This window comes from Phyllobates terribilis, unplaced genomic scaffold (assembly GCF_046119375.1).
Source record: "Phyllobates terribilis strain yellow unplaced genomic scaffold, ASM4611937v1 Scaffold_4__5_contigs__length_816908805, whole genome shotgun sequence".
NCBI lineage: Eukaryota > Metazoa > Chordata > Amphibia > Anura > Dendrobatidae > Phyllobates > Phyllobates terribilis.
Window position 1 is genome coordinate 5252560 of NW_027362764.1, and position 27608 is coordinate 5280167.

The 27608-nt window shown below is 54.8% G+C and overlaps 1 protein-coding gene and 1 non-coding gene across 3 annotated transcripts; both read right to left on the bottom strand.

The window, feature by feature from the left end:
- Positions 1 to 505: 505 nt before the first annotated feature.
- Positions 506 to 27321, bottom strand: SMARCC1 (SWI/SNF related BAF chromatin remodeling complex subunit C1). Of its 2 annotated transcripts, none has more exons than XM_073677086.1 (28): positions 26799 to 27321; positions 17909 to 18028; positions 17128 to 17213; positions 16517 to 16598; positions 15663 to 15755; positions 15514 to 15583; positions 15139 to 15208; positions 14344 to 14419; positions 14137 to 14262; positions 13856 to 13971; positions 13173 to 13297; positions 12510 to 12569; positions 12085 to 12122; positions 11825 to 11946; positions 11657 to 11728; positions 11439 to 11552; positions 10857 to 11010; positions 10661 to 10774; positions 10521 to 10580; positions 9628 to 9886; positions 9145 to 9381; positions 8072 to 8133; positions 7495 to 7615; positions 7185 to 7330; positions 6808 to 6942; positions 6136 to 6403; positions 1103 to 1270; positions 506 to 947 (listed from the first exon to the last, which is right to left on the bottom strand). In XM_073677086.1, exons 1-28 carry the CDS (start codon positions 27222 to 27224, stop codon positions 850 to 852), a joined length of 3618 nt encoding a protein of 1205 aa, XP_073533187.1. In that variant the 5' UTR covers positions 27225 to 27321; the 3' UTR covers positions 506 to 849. The 2 variants fall into 2 exon arrangements, with proteins under 2 accessions (XP_073533187.1, XP_073533188.1); XM_073677087.1 differs by having other exon boundaries at positions 9220 to 9381; positions 26799 to 27320.
- Positions 16359 to 16491, bottom strand: LOC141266292 (small nucleolar RNA SNORA5). Its single transcript, XR_012320335.1, has one exon. It is a non-coding gene; the product is annotated as a small nucleolar RNA SNORA5 (small nucleolar RNA).
- Positions 27322 to 27608: the final 287 nt, after the last annotated feature.

A 27608-nucleotide genomic window follows, 5' to 3' on the forward strand; every position in this document is an offset into this window, starting at 1 on the left:
CCTCCACGTCACACGGATCCAGGGGGGGGGGGGGGAAGCCTCCACGTCACACGGATCGGGGGGGGGGGGGGGGGGGGGGGGGAGGCCTCCACGTCACACGGATCCAAACTGCAGCTTTGGTGGTGATTGGAGTAAGTGCACAATATGCAGGAGAGTCTAATAAAGATGATGAGAAGTAGAGCGAGATCTATCGAGTAACGTGCGGCAGCGAGGAGCTGTACTCACTGTCTCCTCACCGTGCAGTCGGCAGATGTCAGACTATAATACAGACATTATATATATATATATATATATATATATATATATATATATATATATATATATATATATATATATATATATATATATATATATATATATATATATATACATACATCCTATGTCTTCTCTTCCAGCAGCTCGTCTCCCGGATGGAGAAACAATGGAGCATGAACTGCGCTGAGGGGCCCCCTAGTGGCTGACTAGTACTATGACACCCCCAGCCCAGCAGGACAGCCGCTCCTCGTTCACTTAGGAACTTTTATTACAAACATAAAATGGCAGAGAGAAAAAAATACAAAAAAATAGAAAGAAAGAAAAAGAATGAACATTGAACATGCAACAAACCCCGGCACAAGATGAGCTCTGCTACAGGGAGGAACTAAAACCCGGGAGAGAACCTGAAGTTTTAATCAGGGATGGCCGCTGTGCAATAAATAGGACCGGAGGAGCGCGGAGCCGCTCGCTGTGTGGAGCGTCGTTGGTCACGTACAGCCGGGCGCTTACATTACTGAATTTTTAGAATAAAACCACGTCGTCACTCAGAAACGAATTCAGAGACTGAGGGTGCGGGGGGCTTGCTGGCCCTTTCTATGGTGCGGAGGGTGCCGGCGGCACCATGGGGGGTGGGGTCTGTCCGTCGCTGGGTGGAGGCGGCTGCTGCTGCGGTGGAGCTGGAGTCGCCGGATCTGTGGGGAGAAAAGATAAATCAGTTTAGAAATCTGCAGGCTTAGCACACTCCCGGGCACAGCAGTGGGCCAGGCCTCGCACGGGGGGGGCGCCACTGATCACAAGACCCCCGTACGCAGCATCGTCCGTCAGGTATGGCGGGTCAGCAGCTTACACATGCCATTTGGAGCCATAGGAGGCCGTGGTCCTATCATGCCGCTTGGCATCGGGGCAATTGCCGACTGAGGTGGGGGGTGCGGAGGTCCGGCAGGGTGCATGTTCGGCATCATTCGCCCAGACATGGGTGGTCCTGACAGCAGAGAGCTCGGTCCGGGCATCTGACCTGCAGGAGAGAAGAGATAGGATCAGGAGAAGCCGGAGGCTGCCCGTCACAACCATCACTCCCATCATCTCCGGGCGCAGGACGAACCCAGGAAACAAAGGGGAGAGAGCCTAAAAGCTCCCAACAGATGAGACCCCCTAATAGCCCACTGGTCTGACAAGTGCCTAGGACAAGAAATCTGAGGGCACCATCTATATAAATGGGATATAATGGGATCAGACAAGCACTAACTATAATCAAAACTATGTAAAAACAAGAAAATAGAAGAATTAAGCGCTGTGATCACCAAAATAAAGAAAGTGGGTACGGAAAGTATTCAGACCCCTTTACATTTTTCACTCTTTGTTTCATTGCAGCCATTTGGTAAATTCTAAAAAGTTCATTTTTTTCTCATTAAAGTCCACTCTGTTCCCATCTTCACTGAAAAAAAAATCAGAAATGTAGAAATATTTGCAAATTTATTAAAGAAAAACTGAAATATCACCTGGTCATAAGTCTTCAGCCCCTTTGCTCAGTATTGAGTAGAAGCCCCCTTTTGAGCTAGTACAGCCATGAGTCTTCTTGGGAATGATGCAACAAGTTTTTCACACCTGGATTTGGGGTCCTCGGCCATTCTTCCTTGCAGATCCTCTCCAGTTCCGTCAGGTTGGATGGTGAACGTTGGTGGACAGCCATTTTTAGGTCTCTCCAGAGATGCTCAATTGGGTTTAGGTCAGGGCTCTGGCTGGGCCAGTAAAGAATGGTCACAGAGTTGTTCTGAAGCCACTCCTTTGTTATTTTAGCTGTGTGCTTAGGGTCATTGTCTTGTTGGAAGGTGAACCTTCGGCCAAGTCTGAGGTCCAGAGCACTCTGGAAGAGGCTTTCATCCAGGGTATCTCTGTATTTGGCCGCATTCATGTTTCCTTCAATTGCAACCAGTCGTCCTGTCCCTGTCGCTTAAAAACACCCCCATAGCATGATGCTGCCACCACCATGTTTCACTGTTGGGATTGTATTGGGCAGGTGATGCGCAGTGCCTGGTTTTCTCCACACATACTGCTTAGAATTATCACCAAAAAGTTCTATCTTCGCCTCATCAGACCAGAGAATCTTATTTCTCATAGTCTGGGAGTCCTTCATGTATTTTTGAGCAAACTCTATGCGGGCTTTCATATGTCTTGCACTGAGGAGAGGCTTCCGTCGCGCCACTCTACTATAAAGGCCCGACTGGTGGAAGGCTGCAGTGATAGTTGACTTTGTGGAACTTTCTCCCATCTCCCTACTGCATCTCTGGAGCTCAGCCACAGTGATCTTGTGGTTCTTCTTTACCTCTCTCACCAAGCCTCTTCTCCCACGATTGCTCAGTTTGGCTGGACGGCCAGGTCTAGGAAGACTCCTGGTGGTTCCAAACTTATTCCATTTAAGGATAATGGAGGCCACTGTGCTCTTAGGAACCTTGAGTAATGCAGGAATTCTTTTGTAACCTTGGCCAGATCTGTGCCTTGCCACAATTCTGTCTCTGAGCTCCTTGGGCAGTTCCTTTGAGCTCATGATTCTCATTTGGTCTGACATGCACTGTGAGCTGTGGGGTCTTATATAGACAGGTGTGTGCCTTTCCAAATCAAGTCCTATCAGTTTAATTAACCCCTTTAAAGCCTGGGGCGTATTAGTACACCCCAGGCCATCACCCCCAGGTTCAGTGAGTGGAACCCACGGCTGTTAACCAGTTAAATGCCGCTGTCAATCTCTGACAGCGGCATTTAACATCGCCACGCCAGAAGCACGGCATTAGCCCCGCCTATCGATGACCCCGTCACATGATCGCGGGTCGCCGATGTGTGGGCATGACAACCCAGGGTCTGCAGCAGACCCCAGTCGTTGTCATGTAGAGATTGCTATGAGCGCCACCTAGTGGTCAGCGCTCATAGCAAGTGAGCATTTCTGCTACACAGAGGCAATCTGCTCATCGCCTCTATGGAGCAGAGGCAATCGGACAGTTGCTGCTTCTTGTCTCCTATAGAGACTATAGAAGCAAGCAAAAAGTGTAAAAATACACATATATATATATAATATGTTTAAATCACCCCCCTTTTTGCCCCATTCAAAATAAAATAAAAAACCTCACATACACATATTTGGTATCGCCGTGTTCAGAATCGCCCGATCTATCAATATAAAAAAAAGAATTAATGTGATAGGTAAACGGCGTAACGAGAAAAAAATTTGAAACGACAGAATTAAGTTTTTTTGGTTGCCGCAACATTGCAATAATGGGCGATCAAAACATCGGATCTACCCCAAAATGGTATCATTAAAAACACCAGCTAGGCGTGCAAAAAATAAGCCCTCACCCGGTTCCAGATCCCGAAAAATGGAGACGCTACAGGTCTCGGAAAATAGCACCAATTTTTTTTTTTTTCCTTTTAGAAAACTTTGGATTTTTTTTTTCACCACTTAAATAAAAAAACAACCTGTCCATGTTTGGTGTCTACGAACTCGTAATGACCTGGAGAATAATAATGGCAGGTCAGTTTTAGCATTCAGTGAACGTGGTAAAAAAACAAAAACAAAAAACAACTGTGGTATTGCACTTTTTTTTGCAATTTCACCGCACTTGGAATTTTTTTTCCAGTTTTCCCGTACACGATATGGTAAAACCAGTGATGTCGTTCAAAAGTACAACTCGTCCCGCAAAAAATAAGCCCCGACACGGCCATATTGACCAAAAAATAAAAACGCTATGGCTCTGGGAACAAGGGGAGCAAAAAACGAAAATGGAAAATCCCAAAGTCCTTAAGGGGTTAAACACAGCTGGAGTCCTATGAAGGAGTAGAACCATCTCAAGGAGGATCACAAGGAAATGGACAGCATGTGACTTATATATGAGTGTCTGAGCGAAGGGTCTGAAGACTTATGACCATGTGATAGTTCCGTTTTTCTTTTTTAATAAAGTTGCAAAAATTTCTACATTTCTGGGGGGTTTTTCAGTGAAGATGAGGTGCAGAGTGGACTTTAATGAGAAAAAATGAACTTTTTAGAATTTAAAGAGTGAAAAATGTAAAGGGGTCTGAATACTCTCCGTACCCACCGTACAAGGACAAAAAGGACCAATCTACACAGACAATAAAAACATCTAAAAAGCCAAAAGGCTAAACATAAAATCTAGTGGCCTCATCATCAGCCCAAATGGTGACAAGAAACCTTCATACTGAATGTAAAACCTACAGGAAAAGCCAATATCACCAATACCTGGGTTATTTATATATAGAAAAATAAAGAATGAGACGTATCACTGATCAATATATATAAACAAACAGACAGAAAATGTATCACTGGGCAGCGAGCAATAACCAAGAATATCACTTTGTAGGGAATAATATTCCAAGAAATGCAGCAGATGTGGAGCAATGCTACAAAGCAAATGATCCGACACACAGCGGCCCAAGGAAATGATCCGACACACAGCGGCCCAAGGAAATGATCCGACACACAGCGGCCCAAGGAAATGATCCGACACACAGCGGCCCAAGGAAATGATCCGACACACAGCGGCCTAAGGAAATGATCCGACACACAGCGGCCTAAGGAAATGATCCGACACACAGCGGCCCAAGGAAATGATCCGACACACAGCGGCCCAAGGAAATGATCCGACACACAGCGGCCCAAGGAAATGATCCGACACACAGCGGCCCAAGGAAATGATCCGACACACAGCGGCCCAAGGAAATGATCCGACACACAGCGGCCTAAGAAAATGATCCGACACACAGCGGCCTAAGAAAATGATCCGACACACAGCGGCCTAAGGAAATATGTACAAAGTACATGTAAATAGGAGGAGGAAAGAAGCCCACGTGTATCGCCACCCAAGCTTCGGCTTCCTCAGGGGTAAGAGGGACTTTGTACATATTTCTTTGTAGCAGCCGGAGCTGCGGCTTCTTCTCGGATCATTTCCTTGGGCCGCTGTGTGTCGGATCATTTCCTTGGGCCGCTGTGTGTCGGATCATTTCCTTGGGCCGCTGTGTGTCGGATCATTTCCTTGGGCCGCTGTGTGTCGGATCATTTGCTTTGTAGCATTGCTCCACATCTGCTGCATTTCTTGGAATATTATTCCCTACAAGGTGATATTCTTGGTTATTGGTTACTGACCGGTGATACATTTTCTATTTGTTTATATATATTGATCAGTGATACGTCTCATTCTTTACTAGTAACCTCCATTATTTTTCTATACATACAGTATTGCTGATATTGGGTTTTCCTGTAGGTTTTACATTTGGGATGAGGGTTTCTTGTCCCCATTTGGGCAGGTGATGGGGCGTTCGTCCCGTCATGGACACTAGATTTTCTGTTTCGCCTTTTGTAGATGTTTTTATTGTCGGTGTAGATTTGTCCTTGTATCTAAGAAAGCAGATTTCCTTATTTTGGTGATCGCAGCGTTTCATTCTTCCTTTATCGTCTGTTTACAAGTTGGTGCCTGACAAAGAGCCCACGTACACAGAGGGGGCCCACGTACACAGAGGGGGCCCACGTACACAGAGGGGGCCCACGTACACAGAGGGGGCCCACGTACACAGAGGGGGCCCACGTACACAGAGGGGGCCCACGTACACAGAGGGGCCCTAGTCAGATAGAAATGCATTGCGGCAGACCCCTGAAATCAAACAGTCACAGAAACCCTGGCAGTGGAGCCCCCCAGAGGTTGGTAAATCAAAATCCTCAGTGAAAATGTAAAGCGATCGCCCCCCCGAAGCCGCTAAATATTTCACAATCCAAGAAGGAAAGAACAAGGGCGAGAAGACGATATGCGCCCTGTGCAAGACCCTCATCACACGCCACACGTTCAGACTTACCCCACCCCTGCATGCGCCCAGAATACATGCCTGGCTGTGGCGGGTGGGCAGGGGGCATCTGGTGGTGTATACCGTATGGAGGGGGCTGTGTTGGCGGCTGCTGTTGGTGACCCATCATTCCGGGGTGTGCAGGGGGTTGTATGTGGCCCATTCCTGCACCGGGGGGTGCGGCGGGGTGCTGCGCGTTCTGCCCGTGCTGCTGCTCCATCTGCTGTCGCGCCCTCATCTCCGCGTACTTCAGCTGCTCCATGTGGAAGTTCTGCCGCTCGTTCAGGAGCTGCTGCCGCTGCTGCTCCAGCTGCAACCAGAGGAGACGTCCATCAGGATCAACCCGCAGGCGCCATGTGAGGTGCGGAGCTGCCGCCGAGTCCCCCTCCTGAAGCGTACCCCACCTGCCGCCGATTCCCCCCTCCTGCAGCCGTGTACCCCTCCTCCAGCCATTTACTGTAAGATGGCTACAGCTGATCTCCGTGTGAGGAGGGGGTTTATTAAAGGGGGTTTATTAACCACCATTATGGGAGGAGGGGGCCGTAGAGCCCAGCAACATGGGAGGAGGGGGCAGCAGAGCCGGCATGCAACGCAGAGCCCAGCAACATGGGAGGAGGGGGCCGCAGAGCCCAACACACAGTGGTCACATCCATGGCATCCGGCTTCTGCGCAGCCTCAGTCACCGGCGTCCCCTCCCCACCGCAGACCACTCACCGCTTCCTTCTCCCGGTCCATGATGGTCTCTAGTTCCTCAAAATGCCGCAGTTTGATCTCCAGCTTCTTCATCTGCGTCTCCACCAGCAGCGCCACCAGCGACTTGATCTTACGTTCCTCCACCGCAGCCAGGTGCTGAAAACGAGGGAAAAAGAACTGATTACTATAGAGATAGAGGTCAGCAGGGGGAAGAAGCTTCACTTCTATCCTCAGGGGTCCGGGAGACGCGTCGGGTGCAGGCAGAGCGAGCTCACAGGTAGCAGATCGGGGTCAGGACTTCTGCACCATGTCTGAGGAAAGCGCGACAGACGGATCTATAGGATGTGTCAGGTCTACACCATCGGTGGCTGCGGGAGTACGGCAGTCAGGGACCGTACCTTGGCTTTGGTGGCCGCAGAGGCCAGAGCGGCAGCGGCGGCCATTGCTACATTGCTCTCATTCATATCGTTCTCCATCTTCTTCTTGGCGGGGTCGGGCTCTTTCGCAGAGTCAGCATTCTCCTTAGTTTCTTCAGTCTCTTCTTCTACAAGGGGGAGAGAAACTGTCGTTATCCACATTCCTCATGCGACCATCATACCACAGCTTCACCACCGAGGAGATCGGCCGCAGACGCCCCCGGCCCACGAGACGAGGCGCCCCCGGCCCACGAGAGCACCCCCCCAGCCCACTCAGCAGGTTGAGCCTCACCTGTCGTCTTCTCCTCTGGAGCCGGCTCGCTCTCCTCCTCTTCATCCGGTTTCTTCTCTACCGATGACTCCGGCTTCTCGCACGACTCTGTTTCACTTTCCTTCTCGCTCTTAACTTCACTCTGAAACAATTCACAAAGTTCTCAGAGGCCGTCGGGGTCCGGGGTTCGGCACTTTATTAATAAGCCCCCATGGTTTGAACCTGGTCGCATTTTTGGTCTCATACCAAGTGGCACTCATCAGATGGGAAGAAGGGGATCAGATGGTGATGGACAGACCCCACCCGGCCCCTAGGGCTAGTGCACTATTGTTATAACAAGGACCGGTCCTGAGGACCCCCAAGAGCCATCAGCCGCTCTCGGTGCTGGCCGATGGTTAGCAGTTGTGGAAACATCCAGCCGGCACTGAGAGCAGCTGATCGGTGGGTGCCGGATGTCGGACCCCCCGCTGATCCAAATATGGATAGCTGAGCTCATCAATATAAAAGTAGCGGAGCCACCCGCCAAGCCCAGAGCCCCCTTAATTGATAATGGCAATCACCAGCATGTTCATGAGAGGTAGGAAAGGACCACACTCACCTTCTCTGTCTGAGGGGCTTCGGGGGTCTCAGTTTCCATCTTCTCTTCTTCTGTAGTTTCACCTTTGGTGAAAGGTATTTTGGGTTAATAAACAACCCCATAAGAGAAGCTGCCGGGTCTCTACAGAGTGTATTCATCTCTGGAGCCGGGACGTGCACGCTGCCAGACGGTGCAGCAAGCCGAGGCCGCCAGGTGTGAACAAAGCAGTAAGGTGAAATCACAAACAGGAGCCCAAAACTTTCCTACAGTCAATACTGATCTACAGCAGGCTCTGGAGATCTACAGCAGGCTCTGGAGATCTACAGCAGGCTCTGGAGATCTACAGCAGGCTCTGGAGATCTACAGCAGGCTCTGGAGATCTACAGCAGGCTCTAGAGATCTACAGCAGGCTCTAGAGATCTACAGCAGGCTCTAGAGATCTACAGCAGGCTCTAGAGATCTACAGCAGGCTCTAGAGATCTACAGCAGGCTCTAGAGATCTACAGCAGGCTCTAGAGATCTACAGCAGGCTCTAGAGATCTACAGCAGGCTCTAGAGATCTACAGCAGGCTCTAGAGATCTACAGCAGGCTCTAGAGATCTACAGCAGGCTCTAGAGATCTACAGCAGGCTCTAGAGATCTACAGCAGGCTCTAGAGATCTACAGCAGGCTCTAGAGATCTACAGCAGGCTCTAGAGATCTACAGCAGGCTCTAGAGATCTACAGCAGGCTCTAGAGATCTACAGCAGGCTCTAGAGATCTACAGCAGGCTCTAGAGATCTACAGCAGGCTCTAGAGATCTACAGCAGGCTCTAGTGATCTACAGCAGGCTCTAGAGATCTACAGCAGGCTCTAGAGATCTACAGCAGGCTCTAGAGATCTACAGCAGGCTCTAGAGATCTACAGCAGGCTCTAGTGATCTACAGCAGGCTCTAGTGATGAGCTGACAGAGCAGCCACAGGGAGGCAGCACTGAGCACAAGTCATGCCTGGAGTAATACTCCCATCATGGATGCTAGCACTTTATGCAGTTTGGCCGGGTTTTCTGGCCATGCTCACTTCCACAACGGTGAGGACGTAGTCAGTGCTGATCACCTGATGTGACCGTGAGCGGTGCCGGACGCCCCCTCAGGCTATGGGTCAGTTCTCCATGCTGGCGGCTGAACTCACTGGGTTTCTCCGGTTCCTCTGGGCCGGTTCCTGCTATACAGCTGCTCTCCAGCCCGTAGGTGGGATCCACTTTACCCAGTGCCTTGGCCGCCTCTTGCACCTTCTTGATGTGCGCCTCCACCAGCTCCAGGGGAACCTCTTCACGCACCCGGGAGAATTCCTCTGAGATGAGAAAACAGCAGAAAGCGGAAAATGTGGTGTGAACAGGACTGTAAATGCATCCTGATCACTGAATTATGTCATGCAGAAATTCCTGCACAGCATATCACCGATGCATGGGTCGTTACAGCATCGGTCAGAACCCATCAATCAATTCACTGACAGCAAGCAGATATCCGGGAAAGGTCTTTACGTTTCCCACTTTTTCTAACCCGTAACGTCACATGAGGAGTGTGAAGCAATAATTACCTAAGGCGGCTTTGGCGGCTGCAGCTGCGACTCTGGGGTCGACCACCGAGGCCAGGAAGGCGACCGTGCTCATAACTGGGTTGCCGGACTGGCTGAACGGTACAGGCTGATAGGCCAGAGGCCCGAGGGAGGCGTCGGAGTTCTCGAGGTAAGGGTCCTCGATGGGAAGTCTGAGGAAGTGGAGGATGCATTCGTCCTGAGTGCGGCTTCCCACGTGCTCCGACACCTTGTTCCAGTCGTCTTTGTACATTTCCAGAGCCTGAGAACGTGAAAGGAAAGAGCGTCAGCCGCACGAGAGCAAGGAGGCGGCGGGCGGGGAGCGCACGAGAGCCCGGAGGCGGCGGGCGGGGAGCGCACGAGAGCCCGGAGGCGGCGGGCGGGGAGCGCACGAGAGCCCGGAGGCGGCGGGCGGGGAGCGCACGAGAGCCCGGAGGCGGCGGGCGGGGAGCGCACGAGAGCCCGGAGGCGGCGGGCGGGGAGCGCACGAGAGCCCGGAGGCGGCGGGCGGGGAGCGCACGAGAGCCCGGAGGCGGCGGGCGGGGAGCGCACGAGAGCCCGGAGGCGGCGGGCGGGGAGCGCACGAGAGCCCGGAGGCGGCGGGCGGGGAGCGCACGAGAGCCCGGAGGCGGCGAGCGCACGAGAGCCCGGAGGCGGCGGGCGGGGAGCGCACGAGAGCCCGCAGGCGGCAGGCGGAGCGCACGAGAGCCCGCAGGCGGCAGGCGGAGCGCACGAGAGCCCGCAGGCGGCAGGCGGAGCGCACGAGAGCCCAGAGGCGGCAGGCGGAGCGCACGAGAGCCCAGAGGCGGCAGGCGGAGCGCACGAGAGCCCAGAGGCGGCAGGCGGGAGCCCGGAGGGCGGGAGCGCACGAGAGCCCGGACGCGGCCACCACTCACCTCTAAGAGAAGCAGAGTCTCCTGCTCCGTCCATTCCCTCCCGGCACTTGCAGATTTGCTCTGTGAAGTAAAGAAACCTCGTGAGTCGCCTTTCTTACCAGCCACATATTCCTACCACAGCCCGATCCCCCCGGTCCGACCTTCGCCAGCGTCTTCTTGGAGTAAACGTCCGTTCTGAGTCCGAAGTTCTGCAGGTCGCTCGGTTTGTCTTTGTTTTTCTCTGGGAAGTTTAACATTTGCTGAGCAGACGGCACCTGGAGGAATCATCACTCGAAATCATCACTGCGCCCCGACAGTCAGCCCTAACCAAGGTGGTCCGAGGCGGGTGCACCATACCTGCGGGGTCCTCATGTGCAGAGGCACCAGACCAGACGGGGTGTCCGCCAGCACGTTAAAATGGGGCGTCGGGGGTGGTCCCATGGCCATAGGCCGGGAATCTGCATCCACCTGGTAATTCACAAGCCCCCACTGCTCCAGAAAGGCATGGACCCTGAGGAGGGGAGAAGCACACGATTACGGGGCGGAAGGGAGAAACGTGCGGGCGCAAGGCGGAGGGGAGAAACACGCGAGTGAGAGGCAGCGGGCTCGTCACAGCAATGGCGCCAACAGCAGCGCGCCGGTGACGGGCCCAGGACAGCAGGTCATGGGCCACAACGCTACCACGGCTTCAAGCTATCCTGTAGGATCGCAGGCCTCTGGTGTCACCTCCGCTCCATTCAGAGCCCTGTCGAGGATCACTGGAGGTCCCAGCATCAGCATGCTGAGAGTTGTAGTTCAGCCCCAGTAGGAAGCCACAGCTGCGGCTCCAAACTGCAAAACTACATCCTGGGCCCCAGCATAGGCATTCTGGGAGTTGTAGTTCTACACCACCGCTGTAATCCAAACTACCTTCCACGTCCCACCGGAGCCACGTCTCACCTCATGACGGCACAGACATCTCCGGTCAGGTTCCTCCGGCAGGCGGTGCTGGTCAGATACTCCTGAGGGTTCAGTCTGTACGTGTCGATGATGAAATTGCGGTACGCCAGGTATCTATGGAAAAGGAAGCCAAAATCAACGTCAGCCTCCCCATCCGTTCTGTGCCCAATACCCGATCACAGAAGCCAATCTTAACCTCCGTGCCTCCTGACACTTACATTTCTGGGGTCTTGGATTTATTTTTCCCATTGAAGAATTCAGGAAGTGCCCGCCGCTCGATGACGTGAATACTGGAAGAGACGAAACGCTCATTACCTCCGAGCACGGGGGGGTGACACACAACGGGGGGGGGGTGACACAATGGCCCTATGTGGCCTGATCCTCACCTGTTGTAGTCGAACCACGCGGCGTAGCTGGGGATGATGATGTGGTTCGTCTGCTCCGTCACGTTGTCTTCCCCGTTGTCCATCATCCGGCTCTGATCTCCTCGACTGGGATCTTCATCTTCCTAAAAGCGAAGCAAAAAAAACAAAAAAAACCCAGCCTCGATCACAGGGATCCAGTACTAGAACCGCCATCAGATGATCCCCGTCACACAGCTGGGATCACGAGACAGGACCACGGTCTATAGGTGGGGTGCACTCACCTTGCCGCTTGCAGCCACCGCTTCCTCCTCCTGCTCGTCTGCCAAAAACAAACAGTAAATTTACCCAAATTGTGCAGAGAATGTTATAATGCAGAGACTGCGCCGCGCGGCTGAGGACGGGCTCTGACGAGGAAGAAGGGACTGTCAGCTGCCAGAGGGGGAAGGAGTCTCCACAACTGATCTGCAGGATCTCTGCTCCTGTCAAGCGGACAGAAAGCTATAATAGAGACGGGGCTGAGAGGAGATGTCCGGGCACGGCACCCGCGACCACCATCTGATGGACGTGCGCCAGGCCTGTACACGGAACACCAGGTGGCGCTGCACTATGTGAGGAAACGTCAGAACTCTGCACCGAATGAAGGAAATCTGGAAATAATCATTGTTATCATTTATGCAACTCCGTCCATTGTGTGCCGGAGACTTACCCAAGTCCGCCACTACTCCTCCCTTGACAGGCGTGTGCTCGCTGTCCTTCTTTGGATTCACTACACAGAAAAAAAATGAGGCGACAGTCAGTGGGTGGGAAGCAGGAGCCGGAGGTCAACAGTCACTGGCGGGGAGGGGGCAGGGGCCGGAGGCCGACAGTCACTGGCGGGGGTTCAGGGGCCGGAGGCCGACAGTCACTGGCGGGGGTTCAGGGGCCGGAGGCCGACAGTCACTGGCGGGGGTTCAGGGGCCGGAGGCCGACAGTCACTGGCGGGGGTTCAGGGGCCGGAGGCCGACAGTCACTGGCGGGGGTTCAGGGGCCGGAGGCCGACAGTCACTGGCGGGGGTTCAGGGGCCGGAGGCTGACAGTCACTGGTGGGGGTTCAGGGGCCGGAGGCTGACAGTCACTGGTGGGGGTTCAGGGGCCGGAGGCTGACAGTCACTGGTGGGGGTTCAGGGGCCGGAGGCTGACAGTCACTGGTGGGGGTTCAGGGGCCGGAGGTTGACAGTCAGCGGGGAGGGGGCAGGGGCTGGAGGCTGACAGTCACTGGCGGGGATTCAGGGGCCAGAGGCTGACAGTCAGTGAGAGAGGCAGAGGTAACAGTCAGCGGGGAGGACAGCAAGGCTGCCACATCAACTAGTGTTGAGGGATGTAAACTCACCATTTTTGGGGAGGATGACTTCCTCCATGTTGGGGACAGGTGTAGGGTCCTCCATGTCTTTCGTCAGATCCTCCTGCTCGTCCTCTTCCTTTTGCCATCTCCGCTTGCCGTACAGTCCTCCTTGGCTGGAGATGAAGCAGAGCTGAGATATTATAGGTGATCGTCCTCGCGGCCTCCGGAGCGGAGGACCTTCACCTCCATTGCGTCCCTCTTAGTGACACCTCACGGGGCTCCTGAATGTAAGGCGGTCTCAGCGTTTGGGGTCTATCACACTTTGACCGTCAGCTCCTCACAATGGTAAGAGCTCTGCTTGATGTCCCTGAGGTTTACATGCAGAGGCAGATCACCTCGGCAGAGTGAACCGTTTTCACAGCTGGGCTTCTGCTACAATTGCATCCAGTCTGGATTGTTCTGAGGACGAGGGGGTGATCGGTGGCGATTGGCGCCGGTGCACGGAGAACGAGCAATCGCCCATTTTGGAAACTTCTTAACCCAAAGTAATTTGATTATCGGCCTGGAGCCACAGAAGAGCGGCCGGGGGTCTCCGCCGTCACACATCGTCCATATGACCCCACCGTGATCGGAACTGGGAAAATGAACTGGAATAATCCAGCTGTGGACTACTCCCCGCTGTCAGAGTGGGAGTAGTAGTACGTGTCCGCAGGTCCACGCTGTGATCTTACCCCTTCTTTCCTGGCTTCTTGCGGGACTCAGACGGCGTCTGCGGGGACGGCGAGCGCTTCCTCTTTTTGGCGGCCCCCACAGACTTCCGGTCCTTCCTCTCGGGGCTCCGCACGGCCTGAAACATTAAAGATGGCGCCTATAAACGTCCGAGCAGCAGCGGCCGCTACACGCGATCGTAGAGTCAGGAGATCCCGCCAGTAATCCCTGAACGAACCAACTGGGGACAAGCAGCACCAATCACACCCGACACACTGATCACCTGCATCCGATCACCCCGTACCTCGTCGCTCTTCAGGGAGATCCTCTGCCGGAAGCCGGTCGCCTTCTTGTTCTCGTCCACCTCGTAGTCCTCCTCGTTCATCCACTCGTTAAACACGTCCGTGTCCAGCAGCCATTTTGCATGAACCTGGAAGGACGGGATGTTTGTGGATTAGCGGAGCGTCGTGCGGCCTCAGAACCGGACACGTGATCGACCCGAGTCACTCACTTTCAATGGTTTCTCAGCGATCGGCGGATCCTCGATATCCACATCCAGGTCTGTGACCGGAATCCAGGAATCATAGCTGGAAGACACAAACGGTGTAGTCAGCGGGGCGAGCCCGAGAGAAGGCGGGGCGGCCGGGCGAACGAGCCCGAGAGAAGGCGGGGCGGCCGGGCGAGCGAGCCCGAGAGAAGGCGGGGCGGCCGGGCGAGCGAGCCCGAGAGAAGGCGGGGCGGCCGGGCGAGCGAGCCCGAGAGAAGGCGGGGCGGCCGGGCGAGCGAGCCCGAGAGAAGGCGGGGCGGCCGGGCGAGCGAGCCCGAGAGAAGGCGGGGCGGCCGGGCGAGCGAGCCCGAGAAAAGGCGGGGCGGCCAGGCGAGCGAGCCCGAGAAAAGGCGGGGCGGCCGGGCGAGCGAGCCCGAGAAAAGGCGGGGCGGCCGGGCGAGCGAGCCCGAGAAAAGGCGGGGTGGTCGACCCCGACAGCGAGCGGGGGAAGCCGGGCGACCGCGAGCGGAGCGTGGGGGGAGACTGGCGACCGTGACAGCGAGCGGAGCAGTGGCCTGGCGACCGTGAGAGCGAGGGGGAGTTGGCGTCCCTGAGAACGAGCGGGGCGGGAAGGGGTGGGTGGGGCAGGGAGTGTATTTAAGGGATTGTGATGAGACCGGGCGTCTGGCTAGGCTGTGCTCACCATCGGTAACTGGAGACCCATCCATGTTTGCAGGGAATAGTTTACTGATTGCTGAAATGTTATTTATGCACAATACCCTCCAACAACCCATAGTTTTCCGGCCTCGGCCCCCTCACCTGTCCGGGTGATAGCCCCAATGCACAAGAACTTGTTTATCCTTCTTCACAAGGGGTCTCAGCCATTCCTCTGGGAAAAATATAAATAACTGTTAGTGGTCATACGAGATTGTGGCAAAAAATGATCAAAAATCCCAGCAGACCCTCCTGTCCTAACACGTAAAGACTTCAGCCCCTTCAGATCGGTCTGACCATAAGGCAAGTGGTTTCAGCAGGAGCCTTACCCGCTGTCTAAGGGCCAAGCACACGGGGCCCCTCTACCTAGTCACACACCACACTGGGGCCCCTCTCCCCCCGGGACACACCATGCTGGGGCCCCCCTCCCCTTCCCAGAGCCCCCTATACGATCTCCGCTCCTGCGGGGGTCTTCCTTACCATCGTCCGGTGAGGTAGGCACGGGGTGCACATGGTGCGAGGCTTTCGACTTCTCTTCGGTGATTGTACCCTAGAACACAAAGACGACTGATCAGCCCGTGGTATGGAGCGGGGGGTCTACCGCCGCCTGCCGCCCCCTCGTCGCTCACCTGATGCCGCTTCACAATGTCTTTCAGCTTATTGCCGAGCTTCAGCTCTATTTCGGGGACGAGGTAGACGGTCGGTCGGCTCAGACAGTTGTTCTACAGGGAAGGCAAAACGCACGGAGGTCAAGAGCAGATAAAGAAAAGGAAGTCACCAGGACGGAGACGTCCAATAATCCGGCACCAAGGGGACCCGAGAGGATGCGCTCACTGACGGTGCATACAACCAGCCTGTGAGGGGGGATCCAGATCTGTGCCGGACTATCAGGACTCCAAACAGGAGGGAAAAGACTAGTCCTGAAAGCAGTGCCTCCTGCCGCACCGACACGCGGGAAGGGGGGCACCACCGGCTCCCGCCGCAGCGACACGCGCGGGTGGCACCACCGGCTGCCGCCGCACTGACAAGAGCGGGGGGGCACCACTGCCTACATAACGGCAGTTACTCCTACAATTGCATAACAAATGACGGCCCCAGCAGCAGATGCTCAGATTTCACCTTCCACCTTTGAGCAGATTTTCTTTTTTGTGCTTTTGCTTTTTCCTCCTTTCTGCCAAGAACCATAACTTTGTTATTTCTCCATCGCCCTATGGGGCTTGTTTTTTTGGTTGGTGGTGTATACCCGGCTGGGTACAGGGGGGTGGGTATAGGTGTACGCGGGTGGGTATACAGGTGTACATGAAGCCCGGATATGAGAGGCCATCAAGTGTCTGCAGCACATTGTGTCCCCGCGTTCCACTGGAGAGGACGGGGGGCTCCTGAGCTGCAAGATTCTGTGGCAGCCCATTGGCCAGGAGTCACCACTGCACCGGTGGTCCTGAATTTGACCAAGCTGCGGATATTAACCCTGTGTAGAGCCCACCTGCATCAGAGTCTTCTCGATGGCCATGAACATCTCCACGTTGCGATCCATCCGTGATGGATTCTGCAAATCGAACCTCCTCCTGTGGGGAAAAAAAAAAATGTCAGAGATCATTGAAAATCCGGAGCAGAAGGTAAGAAGAGCGGGGGCTGCCCGGGACTTGTGTCATCAACATCAGATGGGGGTCCGACACCCGGCACCTCACCCATCAGATGTTTATCTCTGGCAAAGCGGGAGCTGCAAACAGTGTACAGAGCCGACAGTGCAGCGCTGCACACCGTGTCGTGGCCGTTCTCGGTACTGCAGCACAGATCTCATGCACTTCAATATGAGCAGAGCTGCAGTACAGAGAACGTCCACCACTTATGCAGGAGCAGCACTCCCGGCTCTGGCCACCAGGGGTCTTACAAGCAGCTGATCGGTGGCGGTGGATGTCGGGTGACCCATCTGTAACCCCCTTCAGCCGGGATATTCCCCGTCGTTGGCATCCACGGTACACGCTCCGTTCACACAGTCACCTCCAGGACTTGAGCCTTATGGGGAGAGGATGGAAGAGCGGTGCGGGGGACCACGAGTGACATTTTATTATATGACGACTTTATGGCTCTTACCCTCCTTGGTCGCTCCGGTGCTTGTATGCAGCCCCCAGTATGTGACACAGGGCACCGCCGGCTTTAAAATCCAAGAAGCATTTAATCTGCAAAATGCACAACACAGATATACAAAGATAAAGCACAGGAGACCCTCATAACAGCAAACACGGGGAGTACGCAGCTGTGAGCCCCCCACTATGGGCCCGGCATGGATATCACTGGTGTCTCCCCCACTATGGGTCCGGCATTGATATCACTGGGGTCTCCCCCACTGTGGGTCCAGCATGGATATCACTGGGGTCTCCCTCCACTATGGGTCCGGCATGGATATCACTGGGGTCTCCCCTACTATGGGTCCGGCATGGATATCACTGGTGTCTCCCCCACTATGGGTCCGGCATTGATATCACTGGGGTCTCCCCCACTGTGGGTCCAGCATGGATATCACTGGGGTCTCCCCCACTATGGGTCCGGCATGGATATCACTGGGGTCTCCCTCCACTATGGGTCCGGCATGGATATCACTGGTGTCTCCTCCACTATGGGTCCAGCATGGATATCACTGGGGTCTCCCCCACTATGGGTCCGGCATGGATATCACTGGGGTCTCCCCCACTATGGGTCCGGCATGGATATCACTGGGGTCTCCCCCACTATGGGTCCGGCATGGATATCACTGGGGTCTCCCCCACTATGGGTCCGGCATGGATATCACTGGGGTCTCCCCCACTATGGGTCCGGCATGGATATCACTGGGGTCTCCCCCACAATGTGCCCCCCGGTAGCACCGGACACTTACAGGCAGTTTGGTGAAGGCCGGGTTGGTAACATGTCGTCCAAATGCATCTTCCTGGAACTGGAGGAGCTGAGAGACGAGAACGGCCAGCGCTTTATTGGTGGGAGAGTCGGCTTGCACGTACTGGGGGCGGAAGACAAGGGGTTAACAACGGCCCACAGGAAAGACCACGCAGCCCACCGTTCGACAACCCCCGTTCCGACGATATCGACCCAGCGCCCCCTCCAGGCCGCGGTGTCACCACAAGGAACAGAAATCCCTCATCGTCCGGATCTCTGCTGGCTGTGAGAACATGCTCATTCACTTGCAAATACTTCTCTGAGCTGAGGGTTTGTTACAATTGTATCGAGTCACATGCCGCCTGAAGATACAATGTAACAGGCGGCATGTGGGGGGGAAACGCTTATAAAGGCGGAATTATCCGCAGGTGAGAAGATCCAGCGCAGATATCAGAGGATGGACGGGACGACGCTGCGCTGCGGGGGGGAAAGAAATTCTAGGTCCTTGGTGCTCAGACAGTGAGCAGTGCACTATCCAAGCGTTTCACAGAAGATCCTCTGGAGAACCACAAAATACAGAAAATGGCAGCTCAGCTTTCACACCGACTCCGAGCCGCTGTCTGCTCCATTCTGTGCTTCTCCTGAGGAAGACGTCAGCGAAACGCGTGGATAGTGCACCGCATACTATCTGAGCACCAAGGACCTGGAATGTCCTCAGAAGAGCAGCGTCACCCCAAGATCAGGACACAACTGCAGCAGAAAGTAAGGAGATAATAGCAGGAGCAGTCAGCTTCTCCCGCCAGCTCCGAGAAGACGTGCTACACACAAGATCTGTACCCACCATAGACCCCCTCAAATAATGCTCCAGTACTGATATAACCTCCAGACATTACACCATATGTGACTGATATCAGCCCCTCTTATAACGCTCCAGTACTGATATAACCTCCAGACATTACATCATATGTGACTGATATCAGCCCCTCTTATAACGCTCCAGTACTGATATAACCTCCAGACATTACACCATATGTGACTGATATCAGCCTCTTATAACGCTCCAGTACTGATATAACCTCCAGACATTACACCATATGTGACTGATATCAGCCCCTCTTATAACGCTCCAGTACTGATATAACCTCCAGACATTACACCATATGTGACTGATATCAGCCCCTCTTATAACGCTCCAGTACTGATATAACCTCCAGACATTACACCATATGTGACTGATATCAGCTCCTCTTATAACGCTCCAGTACTGATATAACCTCCAGACATTACACCATATATGACTGATATCAGCCCCTCTTATAACGCTCCAGTACTGATATAACCTCCAGACATTACACCATATGTGACTGATATCAGCTCCTCTTATAAAGCTCCAGTACTGATATAACCTCCAGACATTACACCATGTGACTGATATCAGCCCCTCTTATAAAGCTCCAGTACTGATATAACCTCCATACATTACATCATATGTGACTGATATCAGCCCCTCTTATAACGCTCCAGTACTGATATAACCTCCAGACATTACACCATATGTGACTGATATCAGCTCCTCTTATAACGCTCCAGTACTGATATAACCTCCAGACATTACACCATATGTGACTGATATCAGCTCCTCTTATAACGCTCCAGTACTGATATAACCTCCAGACATTACACCATATGTGACTGACATCAGCCTCTTATAAAGCTCCAGTACTGATATAACCTCCAGACATTACATCATATGTGACTGATATCAGCACCTCTTATAACGCTCCAGTACTGATATAACCCCCAAACATTACATCATGTGACTGATATCAGCTCCTCTTATAAAGCTCCAGTACTGATATAACCCCCAAACATTACATCATATGTGACTGATATCAGCTCCTCTTATAAAGCTCCAGTACTGATATAACCTCCAGACATTACACCATATGTGACTGATATCAGCACCTCTTATAACGCTCCAGTACTGATATAACCCCCAAACATTACATCATATGTGACTGATATCAGCTCCTCTTATAAAGCTCCAGTACTGATATAACCCCCAAACATTACATCATATGTGACTGATATCAGCTCCTCTTATAAAGCTCCAGTACTGATATAACCCCCAAACATTACATCATATGTGACTGATATCAGCCTCTTATAACGCTCCAGTACTGATATAACCTCCAGACATTACACCATATGTGACTGATATCAGTCTCTTATAACGCTCCAGTACTGATATAACCTCCAGACATTACACCATATGTAACTGATATCAGCCTCTTATAACGCTCCAGTACTGATATAACCTCCAGACATTACACCATATGTGACTGATATCAGCCCCTCTTATAACGCTGCAGTACTGATATAACCTCCAGACATTACACCATATGTGACTGATACAGCTCCTCTTATAACGCTCCAGTACTGATATAACCTCCAGACATTACATCATATGTGACTGATATCAGCCCCTCTTATAACGCTCCAGCACTGATATAACCTCCAGACATTACATCATATGTGACTGATATCAGCACCTCTTATAACGCTCCAGTACTGATATAACCCCCAAACATTACATCATATGTGACTGATATCAGCTCCTCTTATAAAGCTCCAGTACTGATATAACCCCCAAACATTACATCATATGTGACTGATATCAGCTCCTCTTATAAAGCTCCAGTACTGATATAACCCCCAAACATTACATCATATGTGACTGATATCAGCCTCTTATAACGCTCCAGTACTGATATAACCTCCAGACATTACACCATATGTGACTGATATCAGTCTCTTATAACGCTCCAGTACTGATATAACCTCCAGACATTACACCATATGTAACGGATATCAGCCTCTTATAACGCTCCAGTACTGATATAACCTCCAGACATTACACCATATGTGACTGATATCAGCCCCTCTTATAACGCTGCAGTACTGATATAACCTCCAGACATTACACCATATGTGACTGATACAGCTCCTCTTATAACGCTCCAGTACTGATATAACCTCCAGACATTACATCATATGTGACTGATATCAGCCCCTCTTATAACGCTCCAGCACTGATATAACCTCCAGACATTACACCATATGTGACTGATATCAGCCCCTCTTATAACGCTCCAGTACTGATATAACCTCCAGACAATACATCATATGTGACTGATATCAGCCCCTCTTATAACTCTCCAGTACTGATATAACCTCCAGACATTACACCATATGTGACTGATGTCAGCCCCTCTTATAATGCTCCAGTACTGATATAACCTTCAGACATTACATCATACAGTCATGACTGAAAGTGTTGGCTCCCTTAAAATTGTTCCAGAAAATTACACGTTTTGTTATACACATTTATTTCCTTTATGAATAAACAACTTTGTATCCAGCATGTGATGCTCGTTCACACTCACCTGTGGCAAGTAACAGGTGTGAGCAATATGAAAATCACACCTGAAACCAGATAACAGGGGAGAAGTTGACTCAATATTTGCATTGTGTATCTGGGTGTGCCACACTAAGCATGGAGAACAGAAAGAGGAGAAGAGAACTGTCTGAGGACTTGAGAACCCAAATTTTTAAAAATAATCTCAAGGTTATATGTCCATCTCCAGAGATCTTGATGTTCCTTTGTCCACGGTGCCCAACATAATCAAGAAGTTTATAACTCATGGCGCTGTAGCTAATCTCCCTGGATGTGAACAGGAGAGTAAAATTGATGAAAGGTTGAAACGCAGGATGGTCCGGATGGTGGATAAGCAGCTCCAATCAAGGTCCAAAGCAATCCAAGCTGTCCTGCAGGCTCAGGGTGCATCAGTGTCAGTGCGAACTATCCATCCACATGTGAATGAAATGCTATAGCCGAGACCCAGGAGGACCCCACTGCTGACACAGACATAAAAAAGCTAGACAGCAGTTTGCTAAAATATACGCAAGCCAAAATCCTTCTGGGAAAGAGTCTTGTGGACAGATGAGACCAAGATAGAGCTTTTTGGTAAAGCACATCAGTCTACTGTTTACAGAAAACCGAATGAGACCTAAAAAGAAAAGAACACAGTACCTACAGTCAAATATGGTGGAGGATCATAGATGTTTTGGGGTTGTTTTACTGCCTCTGGCACTGGGTGCCTTGACTGTGTGCAAGACATTATGAAATTTGAAGATTACCAAAGGATTTTGGGTGGCAATGTAGTGCCCAGGGTCAGAAAGCTGCGTCCTTGGGTCATGGGTCTTCCAGCAGGACAAGAAGCCCCCCAGAAATGGATGGCAACAAAGCGCTGGAGAGATCTGAAGTGAAGCAATGAGTCCGGATCTAAATCCCATTGATCACCTGTGGAGAGATCTTATAGTTGCTGTTGGGAGAAGACGTCTTCACATACGAGACCTGGAGATGTAAGAAGAGTCCAAGATCCCAGCTGAGGAGTAAGAAGCTGATGGTTATAGGAAGCGATTGATTGCAGTTATTTATTCCAAAGGTTGTGCAACCAAATATTAAGTGGAAGGCGCCAATAATTCTGTCTGGCACATTTTGTGGGTTTTTGTCCAATTTGCCTTTTTTTCAGTTTTTTTTCTATTTCAATACAAACAAAGGAAATAAACATATGGAATCGCAATAACTTTCTGAGAGAAATACGTCATTTTCTGGAACAATTTCAAGGGTGCCAACACCTTTGGCCATGACAGTATAACGCTCCGGCACTGATATAACTTACGCAGCACCTTCGATCACAGATACTGGTCAGACGCCTGTACACACTTATTATGTTCTGGTCATGTTCTATATTGGGGGGGGGCTGTGGGAGAACATCGGCAGACTAATCTTGGGGGTCTTTAGCATTCATGTTCCCCTTACCCTGATGTATGTGTGCAGGGTCTTGTGGGGGACGTCGGAGGTTCCTCTCCAGTGCTCTTGGCTACAGGTTAAGTCTTACCAGTTCCTCCCTCCATACGGACAGGATTAGACGCCCTGCGGTGGAGTCTGGGGCATCGGATTTGAGCTTTATCGGGATTTTGATGATAGTTTTTCGGTATATGGAGTCAGATCGTGTTATTCAGTGTTTTATACAGGAGGTATAATAAGGAGACGGGGGAGGTGATGGGAGATCATCCTCATGGACGAAGTGATGCAAGGTTTGGGCTGATCTGGTTATTCTGCTTCTATGGCAGCTCCTGATTACATGTGCTGCCTCCAGCAGTGATTGCTCCAGTCTGCTCAGATACAGACAGGCATGACAAATCAATCCAGCACAACTCAGTTAAGCAAGGACCTGGATTTTAACCTGTTCACTACCAGAGTGCTCCCATATCAACCATGCAAGTTACAGGGCTTCAGAATTGCTGCTGTTATTGGTATGGGGGGGGGGGTCAGACATCAGGACAGGAGGGACTGTCCGCGCCGACACACTGTAGCCCCCTCAGCTGTCAGGGGTCTCAGGTCAGTGCTGGTGTTTAGCTTCTGATTATAAAGTTCATATTTACTGACAGCAGCAGAGATGGTGGAGAGAGGATTATAGGCTCCACACAACGAAGAACTCGCCCCAATGTCAGCATCACGGGCGACGCCGGAAGCTGCAGATCATGTGAAAATGGCAGCGAGCACGAGAGAGCCACCAGCCCCCAGAGAGCGCCCAGAGCACAAGAGAGCGCCCAGAGCACAAGAGAGCGCCCAGAGCACAAGAGGCCCCCTCGGCCTCCCTATCCCCCGGCCTCTCCTCCTCCTCTCCGGGCCTCCCTTTCCCCCGGCCTCTCCTCCTCCTCCTCCTCTCCGGGCCTCCCTTTCCCCCGGCCTCTCCTCTCCGGGCCTCCCTTTCCCCCGGCCTCTCCTCTCCGGACCTCCCTTTCCCCCGGCCTCTCCTCTCCGGACCTCCCTTTCCCCCGGCCTCTCCTCTCCGGGCCTCCCTTTCCCCCGGCCTCTCCTCCTCCTCCTCTCCGGGCCTCCCTTTCCCCCGGCCTCTCCTCTCCGGGCCTCCCTTTTCCCCGGCCTCTCCTCCTCCTCCTCTCCGGGCCTCCCTTTCCCCCGGCCTCTCCTCCTCCTCCTCTCCGGGCCTCCCTTTCCCCCGGCCTCTCCTCCTCCTCCTCTCCGGGCCTCCCATTCCCCCGGCCTCTCCTCCTCCTCCTCTCCGGGCCTCCCATTCCCCCGGCCTCTCCTCCTCCTCCTCCTCTCCGGGCCTCCCATTCCCCCGGCCTCCCCTCCTCCTCCTCCTCTCCGGGCCTCCCATTCCCCCGGCCTCTCCTCCTCCTCCTCCTCTCCGGGCCTCCCATTCCCCCGGCCTCTCCTCCTCCTCCTCTCCGGGCCTCCCTTTCCCCCGGCCTCTCCTCCTCTCCGGGCCTCCCTTTCCCCCGGCCTCTCCTCCTCCTCCTCTCCGGGCCTCCCTTTCCCCCGGCCTCTCCTCCTCCTCCTCTCCGGGCCTCCCTTTCCCCCGGCCTCTCCTCCTCCTCCTCTCCGGGCCTCCCTTTCCCCCGGCCTCTCCTCTCCGGGCCTCCCTTTCCCCCGGCCTCTCCTCTCCGGGCCTCCCTTTCCCCCGGCCTCTCCTCTCCGGGCCTCCCTTTCCCCCGGCCTCTCCTCCCCGGGCCTCCCTTTCCCCCGGCCTCTCCTCCTCCTCCTCTCCGGGCCTCCCTTTCCCCCGGCCTCTCCGGGCCTCCCTTTCCCCCGGCCTCCCATTCCCCCGGCCTCTCCTCCTCCTCTCCGGGCCTCCCATTCCCCCGGCCTCTCCTCCTCCTCTCCGGGCCTCCCATTCCCCCGGCCTCTCCTCCTCCTCCTCCTCTCCGGGCCTCCCTTTCCCCCGGCCTCTCCTCCTCCTCCTCTCCGGGCCTCCCTTTCCCCCGGCCTCTCCTCTACGGGCCTCCCTTTCCCCCGGCCTCTCCTCCTCCTCCTCTCCGGGCCTCCCTTTCCCCCGGCCTCTCCTCCTCGGGCCTCCCTTTCCCCCGGCCTCTCCTCCTCCTCCTCTCCGGGCCTCCCTTTCCCCCGGCCTCTCCTCCTCCTCTCCGGGCCTCCCTTCCCCCGGCCTCTCCTCCTCTCCGGGCCTCCCTTTCCCCCGGCCTCTCCTCCTCGGGCCTCCCTTTCCCCCGGCCTCTCCTCCTCCTCCTCTCCGGGCCTCCCTTTCCCCCGGCCTCTCCTCCTCCTCCTCTCCGGGCCTCCCTTTCCCCCGGCCTCTCCTCCTCCTCCTCTCCGGGCCTCCCTTTCCCCCGGCCTCTCCGGGCCTCCCTTTCCCCCGGCCTCCCTTTCCCCCGGCCTCTCCTCCTCCTCTCCGGGCCTCCCATTCCCCCGGCCTCTCCTCCTCCTCTCCGGGCCTCCCTTTCCCCCGGCCTCTCCTCCTCCTCTCCGGGCCTCCCTTTCCCCCGGCCTCTCCTCCTCCTCTCCGGGCCTCCCTTTCCCCCGGCCTCTCCTCCTCCTCTCCGGGCCTCCCTTTCCCCCGGCCTCTCCTCCTCCTCTCCGGGCCTCCCTTTCCCCCGGCCTCTCCTCCTCCTCTCCGGGCCTCCCTTTCCCCCGGCCTCTCCTCCTCCTCTCCGGGCCTCCCTTTCCCCCGGCCTCTCCTCCTCCTCTCCGGGCCTCCCTTTCCCCCGGCCTCTCCTCTTCCTCCTCTCCGGGCCTCCCTTTCCCCGGCCTCTCCTCCTCCTCCTCTCCGGGCCTCCCTTTCCCCCGGCCTCTCCTCCTCCTCTCCGGGCCTCCCTTTCCCCCGGCCTCTCCTCCTCCTCCTCTCCGGGCCTCCCTTTCCCCCGGCCTCTCCTCCTCCTCCTCTCCGGGCCTCCCTTTCCCCCGGCCTCTCCTCCTCCTCCTCTCCGGGCCTCCCTTTCCTCCGGCCTCTCCTCCTCTCCGGGCCTCCCCTCCTCTCCGGGCCTCCCTTTCCCTCAGCCTCTCCTCCTCTCCGGGCCTCCCTTTCCCTCAGCCTCTCCTCCTCTCCGGGCCTCCCTTTCCCTCAGCCTCTCCTCCTCTCCGGGCCTCCCTTTCCCTCAGCCTCTCCTCCTCTCCGGGCCTCCCTTTCCCTCAGCCTCTCCTCCTCTCCGGGCCTCCCTTTCCCTCAGCCTCTCCTCCTCCTCCTCTCCGGGCCTCACTTTCTCTCAGCCTCTCCTCCTCCTCTCCGGGCCTCCCTTTCCCTCAGCCTCTCCTCCTCCTCTCCGGGCCTCCCTTTCCCTCAGCCTCTCCTCCTCCTCTCCGGGCCTCCCTTTCCCCCGGCCTCTCCTCCTCCTCCTCTCCGGGCCTCCCTTTCCCTCAGCCTCTCCTCCTCCTCTCCGGGCCTCCCTTTCCCCCGGCCTCTCCTCCTCCTCCTCTCCGGGCCTCCCTTTCCCTCAGCCTCTCCTCCTCCTCCTCCTCTCCGGGCCTCACTTTCTCTCAGCCTCTCCTCCTCCTCTCCGGGCCTCCCTTTCCCTCAGCCTCTCCTCCTCCTCTCCGGGCCTCCCTTTCCCCCGGCCTCTCCTCCTCCTCCTCTCCGGGCCTCCCTTTCCCTCAGCCTCTCCTCCTCCTCTCCGGGCCTCCCTTTCCCCCGGCCTCTCCTCCTCCTCCTCTCCGGGCCTCCCTTTCCCCCGGCCTCTCCTCCTCCTCCTCTCCGGGCCTCCCTTTCCCCCGGCCTCTCCTCCTCCTCCTCTCCGGGCCTCCCTTTCCCCCGGCCTCTCCTCCTCCTCCTCTCCGGGCCTCCCTTTCCCCCGGCCTCTCCTCCTCCTCCTCTCCGGGCCTCCCTTTCCCCCGGCCTCTCCTCCTCCTCCTCTCTGGGCCTCCCTTTCCCCCGGCCTCTCCTCCTCCTCCTCTCTGGGCCTCCCTTTCCCCCGGCCTCTCCTCCTCCTCCTCTCCGGGCCTCCCTTTCCCCCGGCCTCTCCTCCTCCTCTCCGGGCCTCCTTTTCCCTCAGCCTCTCCAGGCCTCCCTTACCTTCTTGTAGTTCTTGCCGATCCACACCCGCACGCCGTCCAGCTGGGACACGGTGTCCGGACTCTCCCAGAACTTGGCGGCGGGGCCTCCGTCCTTCCTCCGCGCCTGGACCAGCGGAGCGGCCGCCATGGAGTCCCCGTCGCCGTCGTCCTCCTCCCCCTCACACTCCTCCTCTTCCTCCTCTTCTTCGTCCTCCTCTTCTCCGTCCTCTTCCTCCTCGGGATCCCTCCGGGGCTCCTCCCGGCGAGGCCCGGCCTGCTGCTGGTACTGGCGTGTGGCCGGGCTGCCTTCCTCCCCGGCGGCCGCTCCGCCTCCCCGGCGGCGCCTTCTTCTCTGCCTGGGCCCCGCCAGCCTGCCGTCTCCTCCGCTGCTGCTGCTGCCGTTACAGCCGCCGGGGGCGCCGAGCCCGACCTGCCTTTGTTTCATCGCCGCCACACTCGCTGCCTGCCGGGCAATGCTGCTGCGGCCTGTGCAGAGCGGGAGACCCTCCCCCTCCGACTGCCAATCACGCTGAGGACACGCCCACTCTACTGAGTAATCCGGGAGCATAGAACGTCAATCACAAAAAAACACACGCCCACACTGGCTGATATACACGCCCACTATCATTGTAAACATAAGCCTAGGACACAACCCCATTAACAGCGACCACGCCCCGCCAACTGCACATCAACTTATAAGCTCCTCCCCCTCCCCTTCATCATAAAACTTGCTCCACCCACCTAATTCATTCACTTATTTCTATAGGCTGTCAATCATTGCCGAGGCGGGCCTGTGATTGGTTTGTACCGCTTTTAGTTTACGCCCACT